The sequence below is a fragment of the Euprymna scolopes genome, chromosome 32 (assembly GCF_053919585.1).
Source record: "Euprymna scolopes isolate OS-2025 chromosome 32, ASM5391958v1, whole genome shotgun sequence".
NCBI lineage: Eukaryota > Metazoa > Mollusca > Cephalopoda > Sepiida > Sepiolidae > Euprymna > Euprymna scolopes.
In genome coordinates, this window is record NC_136513.1 from 1,082,819 (window position 1) to 1,110,277 (window position 27,459).

General features: G+C 30.8%; 1 protein-coding gene across 4 annotated transcripts; it reads right to left on the reverse strand.

The window, feature by feature from the left end:
• Positions 1–656: 656 nt before the first annotated feature.
• LOC145256094 (uncharacterized) lies at positions 657–25,359 on the reverse strand. 4 transcript variants are annotated; one of them, XM_080114677.1, is made up of 6 exons: positions 25,221–25,359; positions 20,602–20,766; positions 15,707–15,781; positions 9,494–9,583; positions 7,866–7,973; positions 658–2,822 (listed from the first exon to the last, which is right to left on the reverse strand). In XM_080114677.1, the coding sequence occupies exons 2-6, from the start codon at positions 20,749–20,751 to the stop codon at positions 2,784–2,786; spliced, it is 462 nt and encodes a 153-aa protein (XP_079970803.1). In that variant the 5' UTR covers positions 20,752–20,766; positions 25,221–25,359; the 3' UTR covers positions 658–2,783. The 4 variants fall into 4 exon arrangements, with proteins under 4 accessions (XP_079970806.1, XP_079970803.1, XP_079970804.1 ...); XM_080114678.1 differs by lacking the exon at positions 25,221–25,359 and adding an exon at positions 21,159–21,226; XM_080114679.1 differs by lacking the exon at positions 20,602–20,766 and having other exon boundaries at positions 25,221–25,310.
• Between the last annotated feature and the right edge of the window lie 2,100 nt (positions 25,360–27,459).

Genomic DNA, 27,459 nt, shown 5'->3' on the forward strand with positions numbered 1-27,459 from the left:
TCTAAGTTTTCTACAAAAGGAACAAATGACATTCATGTCACTTATAAAATATTCGATCGTTTTATTTCGTTCAAATTGTTTCTTCTTTCTCGTTGCCGGACTCTTTAATTATCCAGAGTGAGTTGTCCACCTTCTTCAATCATGTTATTTCCTTTTTCCTGCCATGTGGCTATTTTATTTTCCAAATAAGGTTGCGTGTCTTGTAAATTCATGTTATTTATTTGTTGTCTTATTTTGTTCTTTAGTTCAAAATCTGATATTATCCCTTTCTTCGGTTCGTAGCTACTGGCGCCTTCTTTGTTCTCTAGCCGCACTTTTTTTTTATCTTCCATTGTAGTGATGGTGATTTGATATATTCTGTGGGTAAAATTAAAGTCAAGTTAGGACAATTTTGTGCTGGAATATCGACTATGTGTTATTTGATGACAGAACATGAATTCAGAGCAAAATATTTTACTTTTTTGGTTTATATGGTCTTAGATGTTTATTTCTGTATTGTGCTTAAATAAAACATTAAATATAAACTTACAAAAATACAACATCGCTTTAATTAATATTTCTATTTCTTTTTCATTTCACAAAATTATTGGTGTAAGAAAATAAACAGTTTTGAGCATCAATATAACAAACTTTATTTGCTTTTTGCCTCCAATTCTGTATACATTTTTTTCGATTTTTAATTTGGTTTTAGCTGGGGATGCTATACCTTTACTTATTATCTTGAACATTATAATCAGGAGATATTTGTAAGATTCTATGCGTCCCTTATAGAGCAATTCTTGTAATGCTCTTACAATTCATTCACAGAGTATATTTGCCAAGTAGTTTTTGAAAATGTTTTTCAGGTTTCTTCTATAATTACTCGAATAATTACTGGCATAATGGAGATCTTCCTAAGATTCCAGTTTCTTTTCATGACGTACATAATATATTGGTATTTTGTAATTTCAGCTTTGTTTATCCAGCGTCATTGGAGACAGCTTTTACTAAGGTCACTTCTTTTTCTTTGTCCCATATCATTATGTCAGGTTGAATAACTTCATTTTCTAGGTATGTAGCTACAAAAATTGTTAAATCAGACTGGATTATGTATGACTTATTTAAAACTGATTAGGAAACGAAACAAACCCTATTTCTCTTTGAATAGAAATATTTTAATCAGATATAAATTCTAGAATATAATTAATAATTTCCTGATGTAGAAAAACATTGTTTCATAAATTAAAATATACCGTATCTAATAATTAATAAAAAGTTTAGATATGTAAAAAAATACATATTTGGGTAATGAAATATTTTATATTAAAACACAAAAGCTGCATTATTATTTTGTAAGTTAAAAAAAATTAGATGTTAATATTTTTATAAATTAGCTGTGTAAAAAAATTATATCAGGATTAACATTTTCTATATTTTTCAATGTTTTCTGTTTTGCAAATTAAAAAACTACTAGAACTAAATTTGTTTCTTAATGGGATATTTTTGGAGCTTCTAAATTACTATCATTATTTACGTTTCACAAAGGAGCGTTTTTTTTTCAAACAGACGTTATTGGGCGAGGTTTGAAAAATTAATTCATTAAACATATGTTAAAAAATGAAATCTTTCTGCTGTCAGTTTTCTTGTAAATTAAGCATAGAACTTGGAGTTACTTATTATCACTCTTTCCTCCACATGTTAGCAATGTTTTTTTTAAATAATAACGTAATCATATAGGCATGGTTTGTTTTAATTCGTCTTTTATTGTTTCATTATACATTTTATTCGTTTTATTTTTTTGTTTAATTAAAAACACATTTCCTTTATTTATCTATTAAAAACAACACAAATTGTTTCATTAATTTTACAAATGTATGATTTAATCTCTGATTATTTTTATTTATGATTTAATAATTTGAAAATTATATTAAAGTGAGGAAATTAAGACATAAATTAACAGTGACAGTTATTCAAGCACAATACACATGTTTGATGTTGATAACGATTGTATCGAAAAGCCTTATCCTAACATCCATTAAGAAGAAAAGTGGAATATTCCAAATGGCTAATAGACATTTGCTGGTAAATATAATCACATTAAAGCCATCATCATCGTTTATATTAATTAATGAGAAACGAATCACCTCCCTTTACGGTCACTAATTTTCAAAACTAAAAAAGACGTAAGTAATTTTACGGTTTCAAATTGGCTATTCTATTTTTTAATAAAAAGACATGTGGGTAAAATTAAGCTGCCACAATTGTCTATAGTCTTGAAATATAAAATGAAATAGATACACAAATAAGTAAAAACGTAATAAGCTAGAATGATCCAATTGTAATCCGATGGTGTATAAAGAAATTTATTTGTTTTATTTTATATAAAATCTTAAAATAAAGTTTTTATAAATAAAGTAATTAAGTTTTATCTGTAAATTTGACGTTTTTTTTATGTTAAATTACGTTTAACTGAAAGGTAAAACCGCCATTTTATTTTAATTTAATTTTTCGGTTGCTTAGCGCGATTGCTTTTTTCTAATGAGAATGTGGCATGCGTCTTCCTCATCCAATCAGAATATGATTAAGGTTTTCCCACAGCGACACCATTTTTTTTATCAATCAAATGTTTATTAACCACGTTAACTTTGTTTTTAACGGATGTCAAGATGATAACGCTCGAAGCGACAAGCGTAATAATATAATAATGGTAACGATAACAATAATAATGATAAAAATAACAATAATAATAATGTTTTCGAAAGGGCGGTTCCTTCAATCTGTTCTCGGTATTGGTACTTCGGCCATCAGAAATTCTCGACAGGCCTGTAAATCACGATCCGATTCTGAAACAGAAGGGGAGACAATTAGCAATATCTGGAAACGTGCAAAACGAAATAGCAAAATCAATTATATTTAAAAGTAATAGTATTGCGTGGCTTTGACCATGATGATTAGAAGAATCTTAATTCACTATTTTACAATGCCAAAAACTTGTTGAGGTTAAGATTTGGTGAATTTTCCGTTGTATAATGGAACAGTATTATAGAAAGAATTAAGAACGTAGTTAGTTCATAAGACGATACGGCAAGTATGTATTAAAACAGACTTGAAAATCACCACTATATATATGTATTAATGTAGACTTGAAAATGTAATTTCAGTGTTTTTAATAGTTAGTCCACTCCAAGAAAACAAACGATAAAACGAGGTGTTTTATGATTTCTTACCTGCTTATAACTTAAAACTGATTGTAAACGAACCCACCTGCATATCCGACGCTGACAAACAATTTGGTAAGCCTCTAGATCTGTTTTCTAACAACATACCTTAAACTGCGATCATCCGATATTCTGTCCCCGTACGGATTTTCTGATCACTCGATTGTCCTAATCAAGTTGAAAAAAACTAAATAGAATAAACGCTCAGATGTATCCACTCAACAGTGTATCCATACTTATTGGACAGTTTCGGAACATTCATATCGGAAATATCGCTACGTTCTTTGTTTAAAACAACGTGTGATCCATAGCATTTAACGTAACTGGTTAATTTATTGTTGGTAAAGACAGATACATACTCTCTAACATAAGATTATAGAATACGTGAGAAAATTATAATGGTCCATTAATGATTTTCCTCCAATGACACAGAATAATGTTTGCGTCATCAATATCTGTGGTGGAGGTTAGCAAACTTATCAGCAATCTGGATTCCAGCAAAGCAACTAAATCTGGCAACATTCCAATCATTTTGCTTAAAAAGCTGCAATTGGAATTAGATTACATTCATGCAAACTCAAGATTGTGCAAAACTGTGCCATCTGACCAGTATTTTCAAATACTGAACATCGATCTTCTTTAAAATACACACTATTCAGCCTTCTGTGCACTATTACTATTTTACTTGAATCCGTGCCAAATAGAGAAGATTCAATCATCGCAGCAAAATACAATCTACTCAATGCCAAATAATCTAATTTCCGTCATACGAAATCTAGAGCTGATATATTGACTTATATTACACATGACCTATCTATTCGCACAGTTTTGTATCTAGAGCAATGAAACATATTTGTTAGGGGTTGGAATAAAAAATTACAGCACAAGATCCCCAGCTACGGAATATCTGGACGCTTTCTCTCAACCATCATTTCTCTTTGATAAATTTATAGAAGTAGTCGTCGATGGGCAAAACCCTATTCTCTTCCAAATAACTTTTTGATCTGATTCGTCAACTTTTATGCAAACAACACTACCATTTACGACGACATCCAAAAGACCGACAATGACCTAGATCTCTCTGGGTCTCTCTGAGCACCTAGTGCAAAGGGGCAAAAAGTTTCCGGTTAATTTTAATGCATCGCAAATGAGGCTTCTATATTTTAATAAGCAATGCTCTGATCCTCACTTTGCTTAAATTGAAATGAATATCTCTCTCTTCTTGAGGGAGCATCCCGCTTTTAGAGCTTTAAAGACTGAGCTACACTCCATACCTGAAATAAAAGACTTTCATCAAAGTTTTTTCAAGTCACTGGAGAAATGGTTGCATCATTCTTCCGTCGCAGAAGGTATCTAACTTTCGACGAATTCTTTCACTTCTGCCAGAGCCAAATACGTCGCAAAATTGAATACTGCTTTCATTTTCGGAAGGAAATTGATCAGAGTACATTTTCCTGATTTGACCCGGATTCGATATATAGTAGGTGATGCCCTGTTCCGCTTATAAACGTCTTTCTCGCATAGATACGTTGCGCGTCTATATTTTCACTACTGTTATATTAATCGCAAGTTCTCGACTGACCTAAAGCTATGGTATTCCTTTATAAAACATTCATAACACCTAACCACTCTCACAATATCCTCTACTCTCTATATATGCCTAAAAGTAAATGTAATTTCTATAAACAATTTGTTTTCAAGTACAGTCTTCCCATGAAACTCTATACTGCGAGGCTATTTCCCAGCTGATTACAACTGGGTCGTATTTAATCCAATGTAAACAAGTTGTTGTTGAGCCACCATCTTAATACAGTTTTATGCAATTCCTATTATTGACCATTACAATCTATTTCTCGCCGATCTTCTGACACTCATTAACCCTTATGCTAAGGTCGCGTTCGGGCCTTGACTTTTTTTTTTTTGTAGACAAAAACCTGTACCATGAAAAGAAACTTTTCATTGAAGTTGCGCTTGAATTTAGGTACATGAAGTAAAATAGTTCTCTGCAGTGTTGATTGAATGTCGAATTATTTATGAACATGTTTTCCAGAGGAGGGAAGAATTCAAACTCAGTAGAGCACCTGCAATGGAAATACCGATAGCATATGGACAGACTGCAAATGTTATTCGATAAGAAAAGAACAATACTTTTGCATTCACCAATACTACCATGTATTATTTTTTTTATTTCTATTCGTTAACTTTTTATTTAATATTAATTCTTAAGTAGTGGGGCCGAATGATATACTAGGTGTTTATTCGGTAGAAGTGACTGCAAATAAAGTGAAATTAATTGAAATAAATTATCGTAGATGTGCATTCGTATAGCCTGCCCCCCGCGATAAAACACTAGGTTACAATAAAATATTTTTAAACGTCAGAATGAAAAATGTGATATTTTGTTATGGGTACAAACGACATTGATTCTCTCATCCAATCTCGAATAAAATATGGTTTTCATGCTTATTGTATATGAGAAAATAACAAAATCCTTTCTTTGTACATAAAATGCGGTTATTCTATCGGGTAACAATTTATATAAAAATGCCTTTATTTAGCATCTTTTTACCTAAAGAAATTTATGGAATGTCATTTCTGTCAATTATTTTTCATTAATTTTCAGTTTTTCGGATGTTCATGTAACTATAACTCTTAATCTCGATACAAAAAAGATATATATGAATAATTAAACATCAGAATCAGGTAGCAATAGTTTCAATTTTGTGTAATTCAGTTCTTTTCACCAAAATAATCTCTGTAAATAATGCACAGTTTTCTGTACGTGCGTATTGTTGCAGTCTAGTTAAATTGTTGATTTATATCATATCTGCTATACTTTCCCTAATAGTATTATAAATGATTATTCAAAATTAAAAGTAAATCTAACATTATAAACAATTGGTCCAAACTTTTTCGCATTCCGTTTTAGTCGGTTATATCTTTACAACAAATTAATATTCATTAATTCAGTTTAAAAAGAATGCATTTATTTCTGTTACATTAAAGTGTATAAGCATTAGTAATTTTTTACTTAAATAAATATATATATAATTTTTTATTTATATAAATTCTATTAAATCAGACTTTTATATTTAATATTTAATTTCGACAATCAAAGTTGATCTATGCGGATAATTAAACAAATCTATTGCTTGTGTACGTTTGCATTTTATTCAAAGTATTTGGCTTTAGTATCAGTATTTTACGCAATCATCAGTTCGAATTTCAAACAAGGCTATTGCTATTTCTGTACTAGCTTCCACTTATTACCTAGAGGATATCGTTTATTACCATACCTTAGATTAATATATTTTAATTAATCTTGGCTATAACATCCCATAAATATAAAATATATATATATATACATACTTTTAAACACATTTACATCACCCTCTTTTTAGTATGTGTCCATGCGATGGATTCTTAATTTGTAAAGTACTTGGACTTATTACTGTTTTCTGAAAGATTTTAAAGTTTTCACCGAATAATCAGCATAAAACAGATATGTTGTTGTTTGTATCTTCCTCCTTCAACATTCATATAATTAGATCGTGTTGTATCCCCATCTATGTAGCCATAGTTATTATTTATTTCCTATCTTTCCTAGGTGATTAAGTATTTCTTATTGGGTTCAGGGTGCTTATAGACTGTTGGTGAGCCCAAAGAGGATTCCTATACAAGTGTGGGCGATATCATTATTTAATCACCTATCTAACAGCTGTTGGTTGACCTTTTCCTGAGATGTTGTTAGGAGTTCGACATAGCTGAGAAAGCCAATGGAAGAACGTTCGCTCTGAAACCACAGCGCACGCACGCACGCACACACACACACACACACACTAAAATGTACTGATATACTCCTCTGCTATTCTTATAATTAGTATGCTTATATGTTTAAGAAAGATCAACGTATGCCAAAAAATAGTGTAAACATTGGATAAAACACTTGTCAGATCGCTGATTAAAGACTACCAGCATCAACAGCTGCACCGCCTAAGTGATATTGCCTCATTCAGATGTGAGCCGGAAGTTGCAAGACGATTAGACATTGTAGATTATTGATCAGATCGAGCTGGTTGGTTGCAGCTTTTAAGGTATTTCTATCCGCCTTATTTTGGGCGAATACCCATTGGGTGCTATTGAAGTCTTATATCAAAATTGGTTTACAGATAATAATACGTGTTAGAAGAGGGTTGATTTGTAGGCGGGGGTTATTATTCTTCTTAGTGGATAGATTTTCAATGTTATTTTCATTGATATTTCATGTTGATCACATTATTGATCCATTTTAGATAACATAAAACATCCAAATCTCTTATGGGAGCTTTTATATAATGATAGTAATTATTCTATCCCTATTATTGGACGGGATGTTAAGCTCTACAGTTGTTTGCAGAGTATATCATGTTTATGCTTTCTGTGTGATTTTGTAACAAGTTCTTTTTGGTTTCAGATAGTCATTTAATGTTAAAGGATATGGTGGCGAATAAAGGTTTTGTAGACGAACGTTTGTTTTTCCATACTTTCATGATAGGTATTACCTTACAGTAGCTGCGAGGCGAACGCTTCTAACTTCATCCCCACCAATCCTGATAATTTATAAAAGCCGATGGTCTTAAATAGGAAGTATATGTTGCGTTCTACTGTTAAATTAAAATAATGTCTTACCGAAATTGATTTTGATCGAAAACAAGATAATGTTGCCGAGGCTAGTCCAAAAACAAATTCCACGAAAAACAGAATCAGTTGAATAACAAACGTCGGTAAATGTAGAATCTGAAAAGATAATTAGTTTTCTTTAATATTAAAAAAAAATCCGGTGAACAAGAAGGTTTTTGTGGAATTTAAAATTTAAAATTTGGTTTCAAATGGTGTGTTTTCGAAAAATGTCAAACATGCCAATAAGTTTCTGTTATGATACCTTTACTTTATATATGATTTTAAGGAGCGTTTTCGCCATATTTAATCGTTTCAATTTCAATTGTTTTAAAACAATTGTTTTCTTTACAAAACGTTGAATACAAGATTGAAAAAAGCAAATTCGCCCATTTTTTTTAAATTTCAATTCAAGCGAGGCCGAAAAGCTGTTTGGTCGTCTGCAACCGGTCCCATATCTTAGGTTTTTGAATGAAGGATAAGCGATTACGGCGAAGTAGTGTCAACAAATAGATCAGAAACTTCGAAAACAACGCCCAACATTAGTCAATAGGAGAGGTAAAATTTTCCTCCACAACAATACCCGGCTGCACGTTGCTAAACTAATCTTGCAGAAATTAAACAAATTGGGATATAAAACAATATCTTATTCGCTCTACACTTCAGTCCTCTCATTTATCAACTATCATTTTTTCAAGCATCTCGACAACTTTCAACGTAAATAAGTCTTTAAAACATAAGCGATATTCAAAACGCAATCAGCCAATTCATAGCCAACAGAACGCAAGATATTTACGTTACTGGCATTAATAGAGTTTTCTGTGATGGCAAAATGTGTTGATTCTGATGGTACTTATTTCCATCTATAAAGTTTTGTTTGAGCCGAGATATGTACATCGAGGTATAAAGTTAAAAACCGCAAGAACTGTCATTTCAACATGATATTTGTATGTCGGGAGTGCCTTAGCATAATCAATATATAAAAACGCTTTAACGTATTGATACACAGAGAACAATGTAAATGTATACAATTTTCTTATGAATAAGGTAACTTCCTTTACTGTTCGAAAAATGTCAAACATGCCAATATTCTATATCAATATAAAGCAATGTTTCTTTCTTTGCATGTTTTACACAGGTACTACCACAGAATGTGTTTCAATGGGCTTTCTTCACTTGCCTTACCCTAACGTAAATACTCTCAATGTATTTGACTAGCGGTAACAACAAATTACTGAAAACAAAGACAGTAAAATATTTTATAATTATATTACTGTTTCGTGGGACGACATATCTTCAGAATGTTCGTTCTCCTTCCATTTTTATCATATCCACATTCAGAAGTTTAAATATTATTCCCCTCACGTTATACTAGCAATGCACATTGTCGACAAAAGAAATACATGTGATATCGATACATTTTACGAATATCGTCAAAATAACTTTAATTTGCTTCGAATTGCATTTTATTTTAACTTTGAATTTCTACTTTTTATATGATTATGATTAGACGTATCAACATCTTTATTGCCTTCCATTAAACTACACTAGCAGTATATCTGGTGTATAAGTTGAGGAAACAGAATATAACAACAACATTTTAGGGACGCTAGCCTCGAATATAATTGCATAAGACTCACCGAGTTTTCAATGAATGAGGAAACAAGCAAAACGAAAAACAATCCGCACAATGTTGCCGACAAAATCGTCATGAACAGATGCCAAAATTTCTGCAAAAATATATACGTCATTTTAATTATATATATATATATATATACATATATATATATATATATATATATATATATATATATATATATATATATATATATGAAAAATCAATACGAAAAATATATAAATGTTTATACCTTTTCTGTATTTATTTCCTATGTGTTGAATTGTAGGATTAAAAAAGCCTTTTGAAAAAAGGGCGAATGTTTCTTTCAAAAACACATAATTTCACCGATCCTTCGGTATTCCTCAGTGTTTATATATATATATATATATATATATATATATATATATATATATATATATATATATATATATACATGTATGTATATATATATATATATATATATATAAACAGATTTTTTGAACAACAGATAAATCTGTTAATAATAGAAACATCATATTATGTATAAATACGGTTTGGTGAAATGATTAAATTGAATAAATATTGCAAAGCGTCTCGCAGAATAGACTTACGAAAAGTAGTTCTATTTTAAGGATAGACTGTCTGAAAATTTCAATTGAATTTAGTAACGAACCGAAATTTATGAATAACGACTGCGAAGCATTTGTTTAAAAAACTTTGGAAAAAATATCCAAATGTAAACAAAAAAAAAACAATAACACGAAAAAAAATATGCCTGAAAAAAATCAAAATTAAATATCAAACGAAGTTCAAATAGGAAGTTATTCATAAAGATTTACTGTAAGAAAGTTACCAAGAAATTATTAGAAGATGATAATTTGAAAGAATCTGTAATAATTCGTTTAAAACATCGGTAGGAAAAGCATGAAGCAAAAATTTCGTAATGCTCCAAATAAACGGAGACGAACACCTGAAAACTGTAATGAATAAAACATATTGGGTAATGCAAGAAATGTGTAAAAGCAAGTGAATGTCAGAAAAAAATCCGGGAGAAAATTTGCTTTAAAAACAGCAAATGAATTCCATCGAAAAAAAATAGATGCTATTTGTTTCAATAACAAAAGAAATTAGGCTTGGAGATGAAAACTTTCAGAAAAACAAATGAATTTAATCTAAAAAAAAGGAATTCTTGGAATTCGAGATGTCGGTAGATGCCATGAAAGAAACTAAACAATTAAAACGTAATGCTTAATAGTTAAAAAGCCTTAAGATAAACAAATGAATTTAAAAATAAAAAAAAATTGGGAAGATAAACAAATGAATTTAAATTAAAAAATAGCGGATGTTTTTTTTACTAATCAATTAAACCGAAAATAAAGTCTTATCATTCGAGAATCGTCGAATCCTGATGTATGAATTGAAACATAAGTCCAGTTCTACTGGAAGTAAAACCTAGAACAGTTTCGCAGAATCGACTTACAGAAAAAAATATTTTATTTAATTTAATTTTATAATTTACAATTTTAATTTATTTTAATAGCATAAAAATATTCCTCGACAATAAGGATAGCCAGTCTGAAAATTTCAAAGAATTTAATTTATATATATATATATATATATATATATATATATATATATATATATATATATATGCCCACTAACTATTTATATTAACATAAACACAACAAACACTATGCATAATTTATTGTATGCATTATCAATTATGGTGTCAATATTTTTATGGTACGTGATTTTGAGTGAACTATGAGTTTCTTTTGTAGTTTGGAGAATAAAATAATTTGATAGATTTACACTCTATTAACTTGAGAAATATGGAGTTAGTTATGAGTCCCGTAATTATTCAGTAATAAAAAAAACCTAATAATTGAGAAAAACGAAGTTTGTTAGATGCTTTAGTTTTTACGAATCAAGCAAATATATGTGCTTCTCAATATGGTTTGTATCTCTTTTCCATCAATCTCCCTTCCTCTCTCTCTCTCTCTCTTTCTTTCTATATATATATGTATATATATATATTTAGATATATATATAAATCTATGTATATATATATATATATATATATATTAAGATATATATATAAATGTACGTGTATATATATACATATATATAAATCTACGTATATATATATATATATATATTTAAATATATATATATATATATATAAATGTATGTGTATATATACATATATATATATAAATGTATGTGTATATATACATATATATATATATAAATGTATGCATATATATTTATATATATAATATATATAAATGTATGCATATATATATATATATATATATATATATATATATATATTGAATAGTATTCTGTGCAACGCCGGAATTGTTGCTGACGAATTCAATCAAATATTAGAGCTTCTGACTCCGAGACTCTGCTATGCATTATCTCAAACAGTGAAAAACCTATACACACATACGCATCTGTGTATGTTTCAGTGTGCGCATGTATACATATTTTATATGTATAGATACATAACATATATATATATATATATATATATATATATATATATATATATATATATAGCGTGCCACTAAGGCATTTGGTGGCTTAGAGAACGAGTATGGTCTGACAGAGGTATAACTATTCATACAAAGATCAGTATCTATCAATCTTGTATTTTACCATCCCATCTTTACGCTTCTGAGGCCTGGACAACTTATGGTGGAAACATGAAAGTCACGGAGAGAGTGCACCAGAAATTCTTGAGACACATTCTGGGCATCAGGTGGAGCACTTTTATACCTGATATGGATGTTCTCTTGCGGGCTGACGTACCTTGCATCGAGAAGTTGATTATACGCAGCCAGATGAGGTGGGCTGGACATCTGACAAGGATGGACGACGATAGATTGCCAAAGCGCCTGTTCTATGGTGAAATTACCAAAGGAAAGCGTCCACAACATAAACCGAGGAAACGCTTTAAGGATAACATCAAAGAAAATCTTAAAGCTCTTGGTATTGACGTGTTCAGTTGGGAAAGTGCTTCCAATGATCGTAAAAAGTGGCGCTTCTTGGTCTATCATGGCTGTGATAGTTTTGAGAAGAAAAAATATGAGAATGCAAAAATGAAGCGTGATATCCGGAAGAAAAATCTGTCAGATATATCAGGTCTGTCGGAGGATTTCATGCAGAACCACACCTGTGATTTATGCGGTAAACTGACTTTATCCGGAGCTGGCCTAGCTATCTACAAGCGTTCACATGGGGATCAATCTTTCTTTGATGGGGAAAACATTGCAGGGCACAAGTGTTCTGTTTGCTCTGTGGTCTGTAAATCGAGTGGAGGCCTGAAGCGGCATATGAGCGTCCACAGATGAGCAGCACCAGTTAGCATCCCTCAATCTCAGTTTAACTGTGACCTTTACAACAACACATATATATATATATGTGTGTGTGTGTGTGTGTGTGTGTGTGTGTGTGTGTGTGTGTTGAATAGTATTCTGCGCAACGCCGTAATTGTTGCTGGTTGTGCACACACGCATATGGAGCTGGATGCACACACGTAAATATTGTGGAAATCTTCAAATCAACAAATGTCATCAAAAGTAATAACAATTGCAAGAAGTGTGCAGCAATCACCATTCTTCATCTGACAAGTTTTGAAAACAGTCATATTGAAATTTGGCCTTGGCGAATTTAAAAAGGGCCAGTGGAATACAGTATGGAAAAATGAAATTCCTATCTAATGTTTTTGTAAATAAAAGCAAATGCCGGGAAGGAGGGCACCAAGACGACTAGTTGCCATTTTGTGTAACCCAATTTGTTCCATAACGCCAATCTCTCTCTCCTCCTCCCTATCCTTCTCTCTCTGCATAGTACATTGAGAAAGAAAATAAATTGTCATTCTTTTTATAAACTTGCGTCAAGTGTTTTTTTTTGTTTTGTTTTTTTGTGAAACAATTAATTGTCTTATATACATTCGTCAAGAACTTGAAATTATTTAACAGACTAAATAGACAACACGGGTTAAAAACTAAAGAACTACAGCCCAACGTAACACATACATACATACATACACACACATACATACACACGTATATATATATAGATAGATGAAATAATTATAATCATATATATATATATATATATAATATATATATATGATATATATATATATATTATAAGGTAAAATTAAAAACCAAGAACAATGCGAGATTATTTTTCATATAGAGTAAAATTAAATGAATACAAAAGAAATAAATTTCTTTTTTTGTTGTTTGTTTTTTCTTTTTCACACAAATTTTAACTCTAAACAACAGTAATTTTTTTCTGTTGTATTCAATGGTGTTATAAATCTCAATATATTTCAGACCTATTAGTTCTTTTTCAAGAGAAGACAGCGGAAGAGTGTTCAAAATTGGAAAAGCAGCCGCAGAGTTTCTGCGGTTGCTTTTCCAGAAAAAAAATTACTGTTGTTTAGAGTTAAAATTTGTGTGAAAAAGAAAAAACAAACAACAAAAAAAAAGAAATTTATTTCTTTTGTTTTCATTTAATTTTACTCTATATAAAAAAAATCTCGCATTGTAATTGGCTTTTAATTTTACCTTATAATTTTCTTCAACAATGCTTCCAGCAAACTACAATCTTCTTATATATATATGTATATATATATATATATATATATATATATATATATATATATATATATATATATATATATGATTATTATTATTTCATATATCGACATATTATTTTATACAGAGAATTACATTGTACAGTACTGGCAAAAAGGAAGCCCGCACTTGTAATCTTTTCAAAAGCTGCAAATTGAAGCTAAATTTAATGTAACTGTTTAAACTACCTATACCTCATTTGATTGCCCTTTTATTCCTCTGTAATTTTAACTGCTCATATTTGACTTTTAATTGAAATATTATAGTGCTCACGTCAATTAAAAAAATAACTTCTAATTTAGGAGGCAAAAAGAATGTCTGCAACAGTAAATTCGCTTAAAACCAGCTTAAATTATCGCCCATAAATCAGTTTAAAACATCATCTAGCAGGCAACAAAGCACCTGTAATCGTAATTGTTGTTGTTCCAGGTTATACAACGTAACATTTAGTCCATATGCCACAACTTTCTCTTAGTGATGGCCAGGAGCTCATTAATCTCCACCTTTTTGGATTATCTAATTGAGAAATCGGCCGCAGATTGAAATGTGATGACAAAACGGCACGAAAACTGTGCAAAAGCACCAAAACACCGGCAGTGTTCATGATACGCCTTAATCTGGTCGTACGAGATTTACTTCTGACAGGAAAGACAATGCTATCAAGATCCGTAGCCTCAGAAACAGATTTGAAACGGCTCCCCAACTCCAACAACAGTGCAATCTTGTTAAAAAGGGCTCTCTTTCTACTGTCAAGAATAGATTAAAGGAATTTAATTTGCAGGGATATGTTGCAAGACACAAGCCAATGATTTCTGTAAAGAACAGAAAGCGCCGTCTGGACTTCTTCATATTGGTCAAATGTTCTTTAAAGCTACAAAAGCAAGTTCAATAGGTTAAGAAGTGATGGTAGGCAGTATGTCTGTCGGAGGAAAAACGAATAATTTAATCCTAGGTGCTCAGTTTCAAGGCTGCAAGGTGGTGGAGGTTCAGTTTTGGTGTGGGACATTATTAATACCAATGGTCCAGTGCCTTAAGTTCGTTTGCAAGGTCGAATTAATTCGACCAAGTACATTAATATGTTTACTGAGCCTTTTCTACCCTACTTTGGTCGAAATTTGGATGATAATCCCATCTGTATGCAGAAAAATGCTCCCATTCCCATAGCTGGAAATGTCAAGAGGTTTCTAGAAGAGCATGACACTCCGTGTTTGGATTGGCCTGCACAATCTCCAGACTTCAACCCTATCGAAAACGTATGGTGTTACATAAAGCAAACTATGCAATGATAAAATTTCAAATTTAGAAGAGATTTGGACAAAAAATAAAGAAAAGTGGGATGCCCTTTCTCGATTAGTTTACTATTGCGATCTTTAACATTTATTATGTTTTCATTTTTTCTTTTCACTGTCCTGGCAGTTTATTTTATTAATTTCTTTTGTCTAGTTATCAATCTGTAATTGTCGCCAAGTATACCCGCCATTAATCCCTGAAAAATAAGAGAAAGTAATATTTTAATTTCGTAAAATAAGAGAAATAAATGGAAATGCTTTGATAAAAATTATATGGTGGTGGTTATTTCATCTGTGTTAAAATATGCTTACCCATGCGTGAGAGATTGGATTTGAAGAAGAGGTTAAGAATTCTTCAATAAAGCCAAAAATGCCAGTGAGTGTAATCTGCAAAACAAAACATATATATATATATATATATATATATATATATATATATATATATATATATATATATATATATATATATATACTAGCAAAAGTACCCGTCGTTGACTGGGTTCGAAAGCAACAAACAGAAAATGGACTCTGATTTATGAAAGTATAATAGGTTATGAAAAGGAAGGGTTATAAAGAGATAGCTTCGAATTTGCGGGTATCAAAACCAAAGCAAAATATGATGAAAGTAACAATAAAATAGATAAACCCCATAATTTATTATACCATACCTGTTCACACTGAAACACTTATAACAATATTCTGTGGATCTATATTTAAAAACTGTGTTAAACTTTGTGACATATTTCCATTCTATGGAAATCAGGCGCGAACGAACACCCCATAATTTTATTATACCAAATTTCTTCAAACTGAAACATAATTATCAAAGTTTACTTACGTAGATGGATATGAAAAGTCTTTATTAAAGTTTGTGCCTATTTCCTATCTGTGGAGGCCAGGCACGATCGCAGACCCCACAATTTTATTATACCATCCCTATTAAAGTTAAAACATACTTATCAAAGTATTCTTATGTACATCTATATCAAAAACACTTGTAAACGTTTTTTTTTTTTCTAATTTAAACATTTTTTATTTCCATACTTTGTGGACCAGGCGCGAACGCAGACCCCACAATTTTAATGAACCACCGTTCTGCCAGAACAAACATAGCCATTCCTGTATCTCGACACATCTTCCATTATTATATGCAATCAAATTTTTAAAATAGTAAACCATATATGAGCCTATTCGTGACCACACACACACACGCACACACCAACATACACACACACAGCTTATATTATATTATATATATATATATATATATATATATATATATATATATATATATATATATATATCACCTTACAAATAATGAACGTATAAACTCTAGGAGTCAACCTACTTTCTCGAATTTACGTTTCTTAAATTTTCAATGATCATCAGTTATTTACAATACAATACTATTATTGGGATTTAAGAACAAATCAAAATTGTAAGGCACTTTGTGTATGTGTGTAGTAGTAGTAGTAGTAGTAGTAGTAGTAGTAAAGTAGTAGCAATAGTAGTAGTAGAAGGCGTAGGGTGAGAACGAGGATGAAGAGGAGGAAGATCAGTAGTAGTATAGTAGTAGTAGTAGTTCATTTTGTTAGGACTTCAGAACGCCTGGGCTGATTTTTTACGCAAATATACTTTAGGTGTTTGTGAGTATTTTTAGGTAGGTAATATACCGAAATGCGTCTAGTAAGCATCGAAAATCCTTAACTGATAATCGAAACATTCGTTTTAAGAAGAAACAGTCCGATTATGAGCAAAGTTTAACCTTATAAAGCCTATCATCATAAGTGCATTTGATAAAATTCATCACCACACAAGCAGAAGTACCTACTCATAAAATCAACAGTAGGTTCCTTGATAAAATAATGGCGCGTTCGTAGTAGCGTTTCTGTATAGAATACACTTGAACCATGATACTTGATTTTTGTATTTTAAACTTTAATTCAAGCCATTATAGGAAAATCTATTTATTTATGAGATAAAGTGTTTCTCGCTCTGACATTGATATTAAAAACATACGCTTTCTATTTAAAAAAGTATTTAAGCGAATTTTTAATATACTCAGTCATGGATATGCGATCGACTACATGGAGGTTAAGTGATTCACATATTCCTTTAAAAACCCGTTACTTAATTACATATTCATTTTTTGTTTTTTATCAGATGGTTGTTTTCATTTCATTATTACGCATAGTTTCTACATTGTGTTTTAATGTGTAGAATTAAAGATGAAAACATTCTAGCATGCTGAAATATTTTTATATCTATTTGTATATATATTTATGAATTCCTGCAGAAAGTATCGCAAACAAAAACAAATGAATATCATCTACATGAAAACGCGCTACATTCCTGCGAGATAGTTAAGTGGGAGAGGTTTAGGTTTCTTACCACAGTGTCTCGATTTCGAATCTCGCTAGATTCAGCCCCTCTTATTAGTCGTAGATGACTAAACACGTGTCAGTGAACAATTATATATATATATATATATATATATATATATATATATATATATATATATATATATATATATATATATATATAGTAGCGTCCAAAACTAAGGGACACCACTTTAGCACATCATTAGAAAGATTTTAGAGAAGGTGAAACGTTCCAAAAGTTTTTTAGGCAGGGTTGGTAAATCTTACAATGATATTGACAAAATAACCAGTGCTTTTAAAACCGGCAGACCCCGAAAAACTTCGGCAACAGAAGATCAAATAATGCAGCATATGTCATTAAAGGACGGTTTTATGTCTTGCACAGAAATGGTTATAAATCGTGCCTCATATGTTAATGTGTCAATACAGACTGTTTTTAGACGACTGCAATAAATAGGTCTGTTTAATCGAACGCCAGGGAAGAAACAACTTGTTAGTTCGAAGAATAAGAAGAGATTAGAGTTTGCAAACAGGTATGTAATTTAGACATATTGAAATTGGGCAAAAGTATTTTTCAGTGATGAAAGCAAGTTTAATTTATTTGGAAATGAAGGAAAAAAAACAATGTAAAGAGACGTATTGGTGAAAGATTAAGTGCAGAGTGTACTTAGAAAACTGTCAAGTTTGGGGGCGGGAGATTCATGGTATTTAGAATATTTTCTAGCCAAGGTACTACGCCCCTTGTCCGGTTAAAACCTTGTGTAAACCCGCAAATCTCTAAAAAAAAACATTGTTCAAGTTCATGTTGTGCCAATCATATAGAATTCGGCTTACGATAGGGCTACCTTTATGCAAGATAATGCCCCATGTCACAAACCAAAGGTGGTAATGAATTACATTAGCGAGCAAGATTTCGAAATTATGGATTGGCCACCGCAATGTCCTGACTTAAATCAAATAGAAACTCTTTGGAAGACCTTAGGAGTGAAAGTTATGGAAAGAAATCCCATTAACACGCAGGATTTTTGGGTGAAGCTTCAAGAAGAATGTGTTAAAATTAGTATCGAGGATTGTCAAGAACTGTCTCGTTCTTGTAGTCGAAGATGTGCAGCTGTCATTGAGAGCAAGGGCTCATTTACTAAATATTGATTGTACATGTATTTTTATTGTTTTTTGACTGTTTACATTGTATTTCTCAACTTTATCCCTTACTTTTGGAGTTCATATTTTGAAAATAAATAACTAATCGTTATAATTCTGTTTCTATCCTTTGCAAATGATTAAAATTTTAGTATGTTTTTGTGGCTGATAACGAGTACCAGTTGTCAAAATGTCAGCTTTTCACAGTTGCTATTTCTAAAAAAAATTAGGTTTTAAAATTTTGCCCCTAAGTTTTGGACTCTATTGTATATAAGCAGCCTAGTGTGTGGGCGTGCAGAAAAATCTCTACTAAACTTTCGCCGATGAAATAGCCAATACGGCTAAAATATTGACCTTAACCTGGCTCAAGTCGACTATACTTGTTTATTTCCTGCGCATTCGCAAAGTAAAAAGTATAGGTTTTGTATGCGTATGAATTTAATTCATTCGCTAACAGATAGGGCTGGGGAGCTATATGTATTGGTGTCAATTCTAATTGATAGCACGGAAGTAATTTTTTAAGACTATTGGAATCACTACTATATATAAGGTACAATATATCAATCGGTAGAGAATTGCCTCTGTAATAATAAACACGAAATTGCATGAAATAATATATAATATTTAAGCGTACTTTTACGACCCGGCAAGGCTGGGTCACGTTGTGCGGCTTGCTAGTGGTTTATAAAATCAACAGTAGGCTTTTTTTGTAAATTAGAACGTATTCAGAATAAAGGACAATTAAATCAGGATATTTGACTTTAATTTGAAACATTAATTCAAGGCATTCTATAAAATAATTTTATAAAATCAATAATAAGTTCTCTACAGTGCAATGCAAATTACAATGTATTATAAAGTAAGTTACTGCTAGAAGGCATGTAAATTTTTCACCCGAGCAGATAATCGATCCATTTGATTGAAAAAATGAGCAATTTCACTGATTTTGGTAACAATAAAAGTTTTGTGTAGAACATCTTAATCCTATTTAAATCCCGGGCAACATCAATACCCCTGCTAATATATATATATATATATATATATATATATATATATATATATATGTGTGTGTGTGTGTGTGTGTGTGTGTGTGTGTGTGTGAGTTTGTGTGTATAAAAGCAAACATTGTTAAAAAAATAATAGAAATCGGCTGTTTCCTTATTCATTTTTTAAAGTCTAATACGGTATAGTCTTAAAAATATATACGTATGCTCTATATAAATGATGAACGTTTTAGATTCGTGGTCAAGCCATTATTGAATGAAAAAATAAATGAATAAATAAGCTGGCGAAAGGAAGGCCATTCTTAATGCTAGCTATGAAACCGAACAATGAAATTAGACACAGAAAGAATGTTTTTGAACAGGTCTACGAAACATGTTTTTGAATAGGTCTATGAATATTACTTTGATGTATGAAAGAAAAAAGATGTATTACGATAAGTATTTAAAAATATTGTTTCATAAACAAAATCAGTGTGAATATATATACCTATATATATATGTAGGTATATATATATATATATATATATATATATATATATATATATATATAGATCTCTTAAAGGAATTAGTGTGTTTACATGCTTAAAACTCGGTGAATATGTTCTTAAAGTTTATTATGCAAAGGTGATTATTTCAGCAGCAGACTGAAAAACATTTTATTAGTATAAAAGTGAAAACTTACAAGTAAGAAAGCTACGATGCCAGTTCCCTGGATTTGAGTCTGTTTGTATTTGGTGCCATTTACTACAAGAATACTCAAGATGGCCGCTGCCAAAGACAATTGCAAAATGGAAAGATATCGATAAATCTTCAACTGATAAGGATTGGACATTCTTCAAATTGAAATCTGCAAATTATAAAATTACAAAAAAGAAATGAAGACAATATCTGAACATTAAACATACAAGCCTTAAATAAAATATAAGATATAACGATGTCTAACTTAATGAAATTTACACTTGCTTATTCAAATATTTGTTAAATTGTTTGGTTTTACCAGCCTCGTAAAAGAGAAGTGATTTAAAGAAACTATATTTTAAACTAATATATAAGCATTATATGATATTAGAAGAGCATAAAGATTCATTGTTGATGCATGGGAGATATCTGAGGTATAAAATAAAGCAAGTATTTAACTATTGTAGTACGAAAACAAAAATTCCAGTAGATTCAAGATCAGGAAACATCACAGAATGATAAACATGGTTATAGCTAAAGCATAGAAAAAAAAAAACTCACAGCATCGGTGATTCCAAGCTTGGAGACGATTAGTCCTTAAAATACATCTTCTTGACAACCAATGCCGCATAATAATACACCACAGAAAAAAAAGGAACCAATAAAAGTTATATATATATATATATATATATATATATATATATATATATATATATATATATATGAGTAAAAGACGTCACGATATTGTAAAATTAAATTTATAATATTTTATTCAACACAAGGAATACGAGAAAAAGAGAGAAAAATCCCTTATTCTATGGTGTTTCAAAGATAGATTGGGTATGATTTACCCCTGAATATTTAATGGAGCGCACAGTCGAAAACGGGAGTTACAGAGACAGGGCTAGGCAGAAACCAGAGTCCGTAAAAGCAAGAGCAAACTTGTAGAGAATGGCCACATCCTCTCTCTCCTCGCCAACCTTCACTGCTATATCGAAAGAGAGAAGTGAAAACAAAATATAGACTTAGTGAAGTCGGACATTATTAGACATTTTACTGTGGAGACAATTGTATATATTTATAAATATTTATACCATTTTTCCAGAAAATTAATCAATAGACTTGAAGACCTGAGGTTTTTTGTGCATTGAATTGTCTTCCTAGTTGGGAACAAATTGGTAATTTTTCTTTTAATATACGACAGACCGGCGAGGCGACGGAATATCAACCCTGGCGCGAGAAGCACCGACAGACACCCATCCGATAATTGAAGACTAACCAGCGCGATCAACGGGGTTCTGCCGCACAAAGAAGTCGCATCTAGTTGCTGTCCACCAAGATAGTTAGTTGGACGATCAAAGGATAATAATTTAATAGCCCATCACCATTAAAGACCGTGAAAAATTATTAAATGTAAACGTATAATCGGCTATAAGCTGAAGACAATTTGAAGGCTACGCTTTAAATACGATTTTATATGCATATGTATGTATGTATGTATGTATGTATGTATGAATGAAAATATATATTAGTATGTGTGTCATATCTTGCCGAATTCGACAGTTTATGCACTACTAATTTGTCCGAAATCCACGGAGATTATTAGTTTATCGTGGTGAAGTCTTTATGTAAAACTATCCACACGTTGTGGAACAAAGCTAATCGTTGCCATGTATGGCCACGGATCGAGCCGTTAGTAAACCTCAGGTTTGACATAAAAATGTGTTCGTCTTCTAGATACATGTAACGAAAGTTCAGCGTATTCCTTACTCTCCTTTTCTATCTCTCCCTCTCTTTCTTTCTCTCACTGTATACATACATATATGGATAGATCGAGCGATACAGATATATATATATATATATATATATATATATATATATATATAGAGAGAGAGAGAGAGAGAGAGAAACAGAGATTTATAAATAGATATATACGTGCTGCCGTTGTAAATTATTGATTCATATAGTAGAAAAGAACAAATAGACTTCGCACAAAAAAATATTTCATGTACGTTGAAAGTTCATTTGCCGACAGCTAGCACTTGAAGCTGTCTGAATCAACAGTTGCATATATAAATATGCTTATCACATTTTAATGAAACATCAGAATAGTTAGATAGTATTGGCTAATTTTCCAACATTCGGTAATTGTTAAATTTATCAGCGGACGAAAATAATCAATAATATTTTGGTAGACAAAGTATTATTGATTATTTTCGGGTTCATATGGTCCTGCTGGACCATATGACGGTAGTATTCATTGTTTATAATAATAATGCCATATATCTATTTTTTTTCAGTATGTGTATACTGTGATAAACGCAAGTATTAATATAAACATAAACATAAGTAAGAAACAGAGATATACATAAAACACATATGTTTTTTATGTATATGTATATATATATATATATATATATATATATATATATATATATGTAATATTACTATTTTCATATGTATCTACATGATATTTTATATAAATATTTTCAGTATTAACGTCGACGGTGCTTAATACTATAGTAGATTTTGCTAGTACATATTTAAATAACAATAAAATAAATCGATTTAGCTACAGAATTTTCCGTGTTTTATTCCCGTGAGTATTCATCAGCTATTACCTGAGGAATCCTCGCAAGGATGAAACATTGCCTAGAAAATAAATTACACAAACACACATATATATATATATATATATATATATATATATACATAAGAAATGAATTGGACATCTTTATAGTCACTGTGACTATGCGTTTGTTTAACATGTAGTATTTGTCTCATTATCCTTCATATTGATTTTCTTCTTTCAAGTGATTCTGTAAATTAAAAATTAAACATAAATAATATGTCATCTTGAAGAAATTGTTTTGTTGATTTATAACGAGGAAACTCATTAAATGAAATTCGAAAAGATACGGTAATTTTTATCGATTGAATATTTTGAGTTAAACTGGAAAATAGCGATAAATATTGGCAACCGCAAATATCTGTAGATTGGGGAAAGAATTGTTAAGAAAGGAATCGTTACCGGTCAAGTACCCATAAAAGAAAAAAAATCGATGTTCTGTGTACTATCGACAGAGGAAAACCAAAAACCCTCCCGTGTGGTTAATTCGGTTGGATGAATTAAAAAAAAATAATAAAATTATATTTACTATGCAACTAATCTTAAGTTTAAGTAACAACTCCGAAAATGTAAACTCTCGTAAAACTACACATAATCGCAAAAGTTTAGCGAAATTAAGCAATCCTTGCCTATTTTTTTAAGTGTATCAACAAGAAATATTTCATATAGATTCGTTTTGAAATAAATAAAATATACTACATGTAATTTGCATGCGTAAACTTTTACGGGGCGATAGACAATTTATTATTTTTATATGTTATAGATTTTTCTTGGTGTTATTATTTGTTTACGAGCACTAGTTTATTAAACATTCTGAGATTTACCCACAAATAACATTTTCAATAAACAAAAATTCAATGGAATATATGTTTTGCTAATCCCGGTTTCTAGCCGGAAACCAGAAACGGAAATTAATTTTCAATTTTCGTAAAATAAAATCAAAATTGTTAAACATTTCAAGTACAATACAAATGTTTTAATTGATGATGCATAAAAACATATATGATGAACAAATATATATATATATATATATATATATATATATATATATATATATATATATATAAGTCAGTACTTCAGTGACTTACTTGTAGTTCCACTAAATACTTTTACATGCAAAATCCAATCCCGCATTTTGCTAATTCCTGCCCTCTGATGAGAAGGAGAGTATTTCTTCGGATCTCCGCGGATTAAGGACTATCCACTTATCTTGTGCCTCCTTTTAAAAATTAAATATGTTTTTAACTCTTTTTCAAGATGTCTTTTAACATGTTTTATTAATCATTTGTTCATACATATATATATATATATATACATATATATACATATATATATATATACGTATATGATGAACAATGTATATATAAACGTATATGATGAACAATATATATATATGTTGTTCATTATATATATATATATATATCTTATTTATAGTATTCCGATTTTATCGGATTTATATAATTGATAATCCGATAACCATTCATATACCACTAAATTTTAAGTCAGAATGAGATGGCTTGAATTGTACAATTCAAAATTATAATTTTTTGTAATTGAGCATTCATATATTGTTTTAACAAAATGTAGACATCAAAGAAGGGATTGATCGCAACAAATAGTGTATTTCATACAATTGAAATACACTATGTGTGAGTGCATAAACTCCGTATCGCGAGGCAAAGCTGATTGGTGGGTTAAATAGAAACATGCACGGAATACATTCATATAAAATAAAAATATAATTAAGAATACATGAATATATATATATATATATATATATATATATATATATATATATATATATATATATGAGTGTGTGTGTGTGTGTATGGTGGATGAGCAAATGGAAAAGATGTATAGCTGGATAGTTCAATGGTTGAATGACAATCAATTTTAATTAAAAAAATTAATAAAAATTGCGTAAAATTGAAATGGGAAGAAGCCAAACTATACAAAAAATAGAAACTAAAAACTTTTCCGAAAAATAAACAAACCAATTCCACGTGATCCTTTAATCGGAAAATGATTCCTCGATCTGAAGATGTCGTTAACTGAAGTTGGCAATATATCACTTTCTCTCACAATATTTTTATCCATATGCATTTTACGTCGTCCCATTTGCTTGGCTTCAGATCATCCAATGAAATCAACGTTTAGAAAACTTTTAATATTTCGTAAGGAAACTAAATGTCACCTACTGTGTAGAGTAGGAATAACGCAAAACATATGGTGTTTATTAACACCAGATGTTTTTCTAATGTCTTGTTCTTTTAACAGAAAGAAAGGTTTAAGTTTACGCACATTCAGTTTTGTAAAATGTTTCAAGTATGTTATGAATTCCATATAATAATAGTGCTATTTTAATAGAAGAAATAGCGAGTTCGTCCAGAATATGAAATGTGCTACGTCGTTTACAAGTTCAGAAAGCGGTGTTGAAAAAATTTGCCCCCATGAATGAAGAAATGATGATGATTATGCATCTTCGCAATAAATCAGGGTAAATAATTTGTGTTAGCAGTAGGACATATGACACGCAGATAAAATGTTGCGTCAAACTTTTAAAAATATTCCTCGCATCGCTTGAAGTGGTTTTCGCCCTCTACGTCGGTCTTTTATCTTTTTTTACTGAGTTTTAATGTTAAGTAAAAAACAGGCTATAATACTACAAAGTTATTCAGTAAGATATGTCCAAAGTTTATGATCCCATAAATGTACTCGAAAGTAAAAATTGCGACACTCTTTATATCATTATTAATGAACATTGCATTTAGAGGTCCCTTGTAATCTAGAGATCATAATATTGATTATTTTCACTCGTAAATGAATTAGTGACATGTGTAACAGTAGAAATCAATATACGGATATTTGCAGTGATTTATACCGAATAAATGTATCTTTATAATAATGTTTAAGATAGCTCTTTGGAAACTGCAGGACTTAGCTGGCATCATAATAAGTGGTAATATATGATTGAGATATTTATATTTTAAATAAAAAAATGTCAATTTGTATAAATGAAAGGCATTGACAATTTTTACATTTTGCTTCGTATGGTCTCGTCGAAAGAAGCAGAAGCTTTTAATATATATAAATTATTTTTGTGGAGTAATTATTTACTTCACAATTTTCAAATGTACGCGATAAGTTTGCATTTTCGCTATCATTCATTACAGATTACACTCACCGGCGTTGAAATTAAAAAGGAAATGCGTATAATTTCTACTGACTGATTCAATTTTCAGTGTAGCTAGACAGGCAGGATGGAGTGTCTTCCAGCGCTTCTATCCGTTTTACCGTCAGTCACAAGCCATGAGTAAAGTACTAGTATCGACCCTCTACACCGCTATTTGTTAGCCAGTCTATGTAATTGTCTTCAGATAGATGGACTGACGCATAGCCGCCTTCAATTCGGGTGACTGAACAGTGTAGGATCAAATAATTCATGTCCTGGGAGACTTCTTTGCACTTTATGCAAATTGGGGAGTCTACTTGTCTTCACCTGTGCAATTCTGCAGCGTCTTTTTCTGATCCGGTTTACGGCTACCCACTGCTTCCTAATATTTGTAGCTAAACATAGTAGACGCAAAGTTTGGTCTTCAATGATGCTCCCTCCTTTGGGAGTATTGTTGCTCTGTTCCCTCTTTTATGTCTTAGCTGGGTCGAAATTTTTAACTTTTGAGTTATGGAACGGATTTCGGAACTTAAGTCTTGAGATATCTGGGGCATATTTTAAAATATGTCAAGTTGGAAAGTCCCTGGTGACCTCATCGGCATTTTGAATCCATTTGTGAGTTGCTTATTCTCTTCTTATGTGGGATGGTATGATTGAGCCTGCTACTAATAGCCATTGTTTTGGGGTTGACTTCAGACATCCTGAGATAATACACATGGTTTCTCGCAGACTTTTTGTCAATTGATCTTAGGTGTTAGCTCCGAGACTATGCTATGCCGCAGTATTCTGCAGCATTGTAGCAGAGTGCGACTGATATTCGTTAGAATGTTTTTCTTGAGTGAAATAGCTTGATAAGACATTAGAGGACCAGGCAGATTCAATTTGACTGGCAGATGTTAGATCTAGATTTAACCCACATACTCGGTAATGTTTTTCTGGTACACTAAAACGTGACAATAATTTCTTATATTAGCTTACAAATAACTAGTATTGATTAAGGTGATCGTTAATTATTTAACTAGGAGAGAAATTTCTAAGAATGATCATCTACCTTATATATC

What these genes read in the sequence shown, in the direction of transcription:
- LOC145256094 (XM_080114677.1), bottom strand. Translation starts at nt 20,751, where the DNA reads ATGTCCAATCCTTATCAGTTGAAGATTTATCGATATCTTTCCATTTTG. An exon ending in ATCCAATCTCTCACGCATGG is followed by an intron (nt 9,584 to 15,706) that starts GTAAGCATATTT and finishes ATATTTTTGCAG; the next exon opens with AAATTTTGGCATCTGTTCAT. An exon ending in TTCGATCAAAATCAATTTCG is followed by an intron (nt 2,823 to 7,865) that starts GTAAGACATTAT and finishes CTTCTGTTTCAG; the next exon opens with AATCGGATCGTGATTTACAG.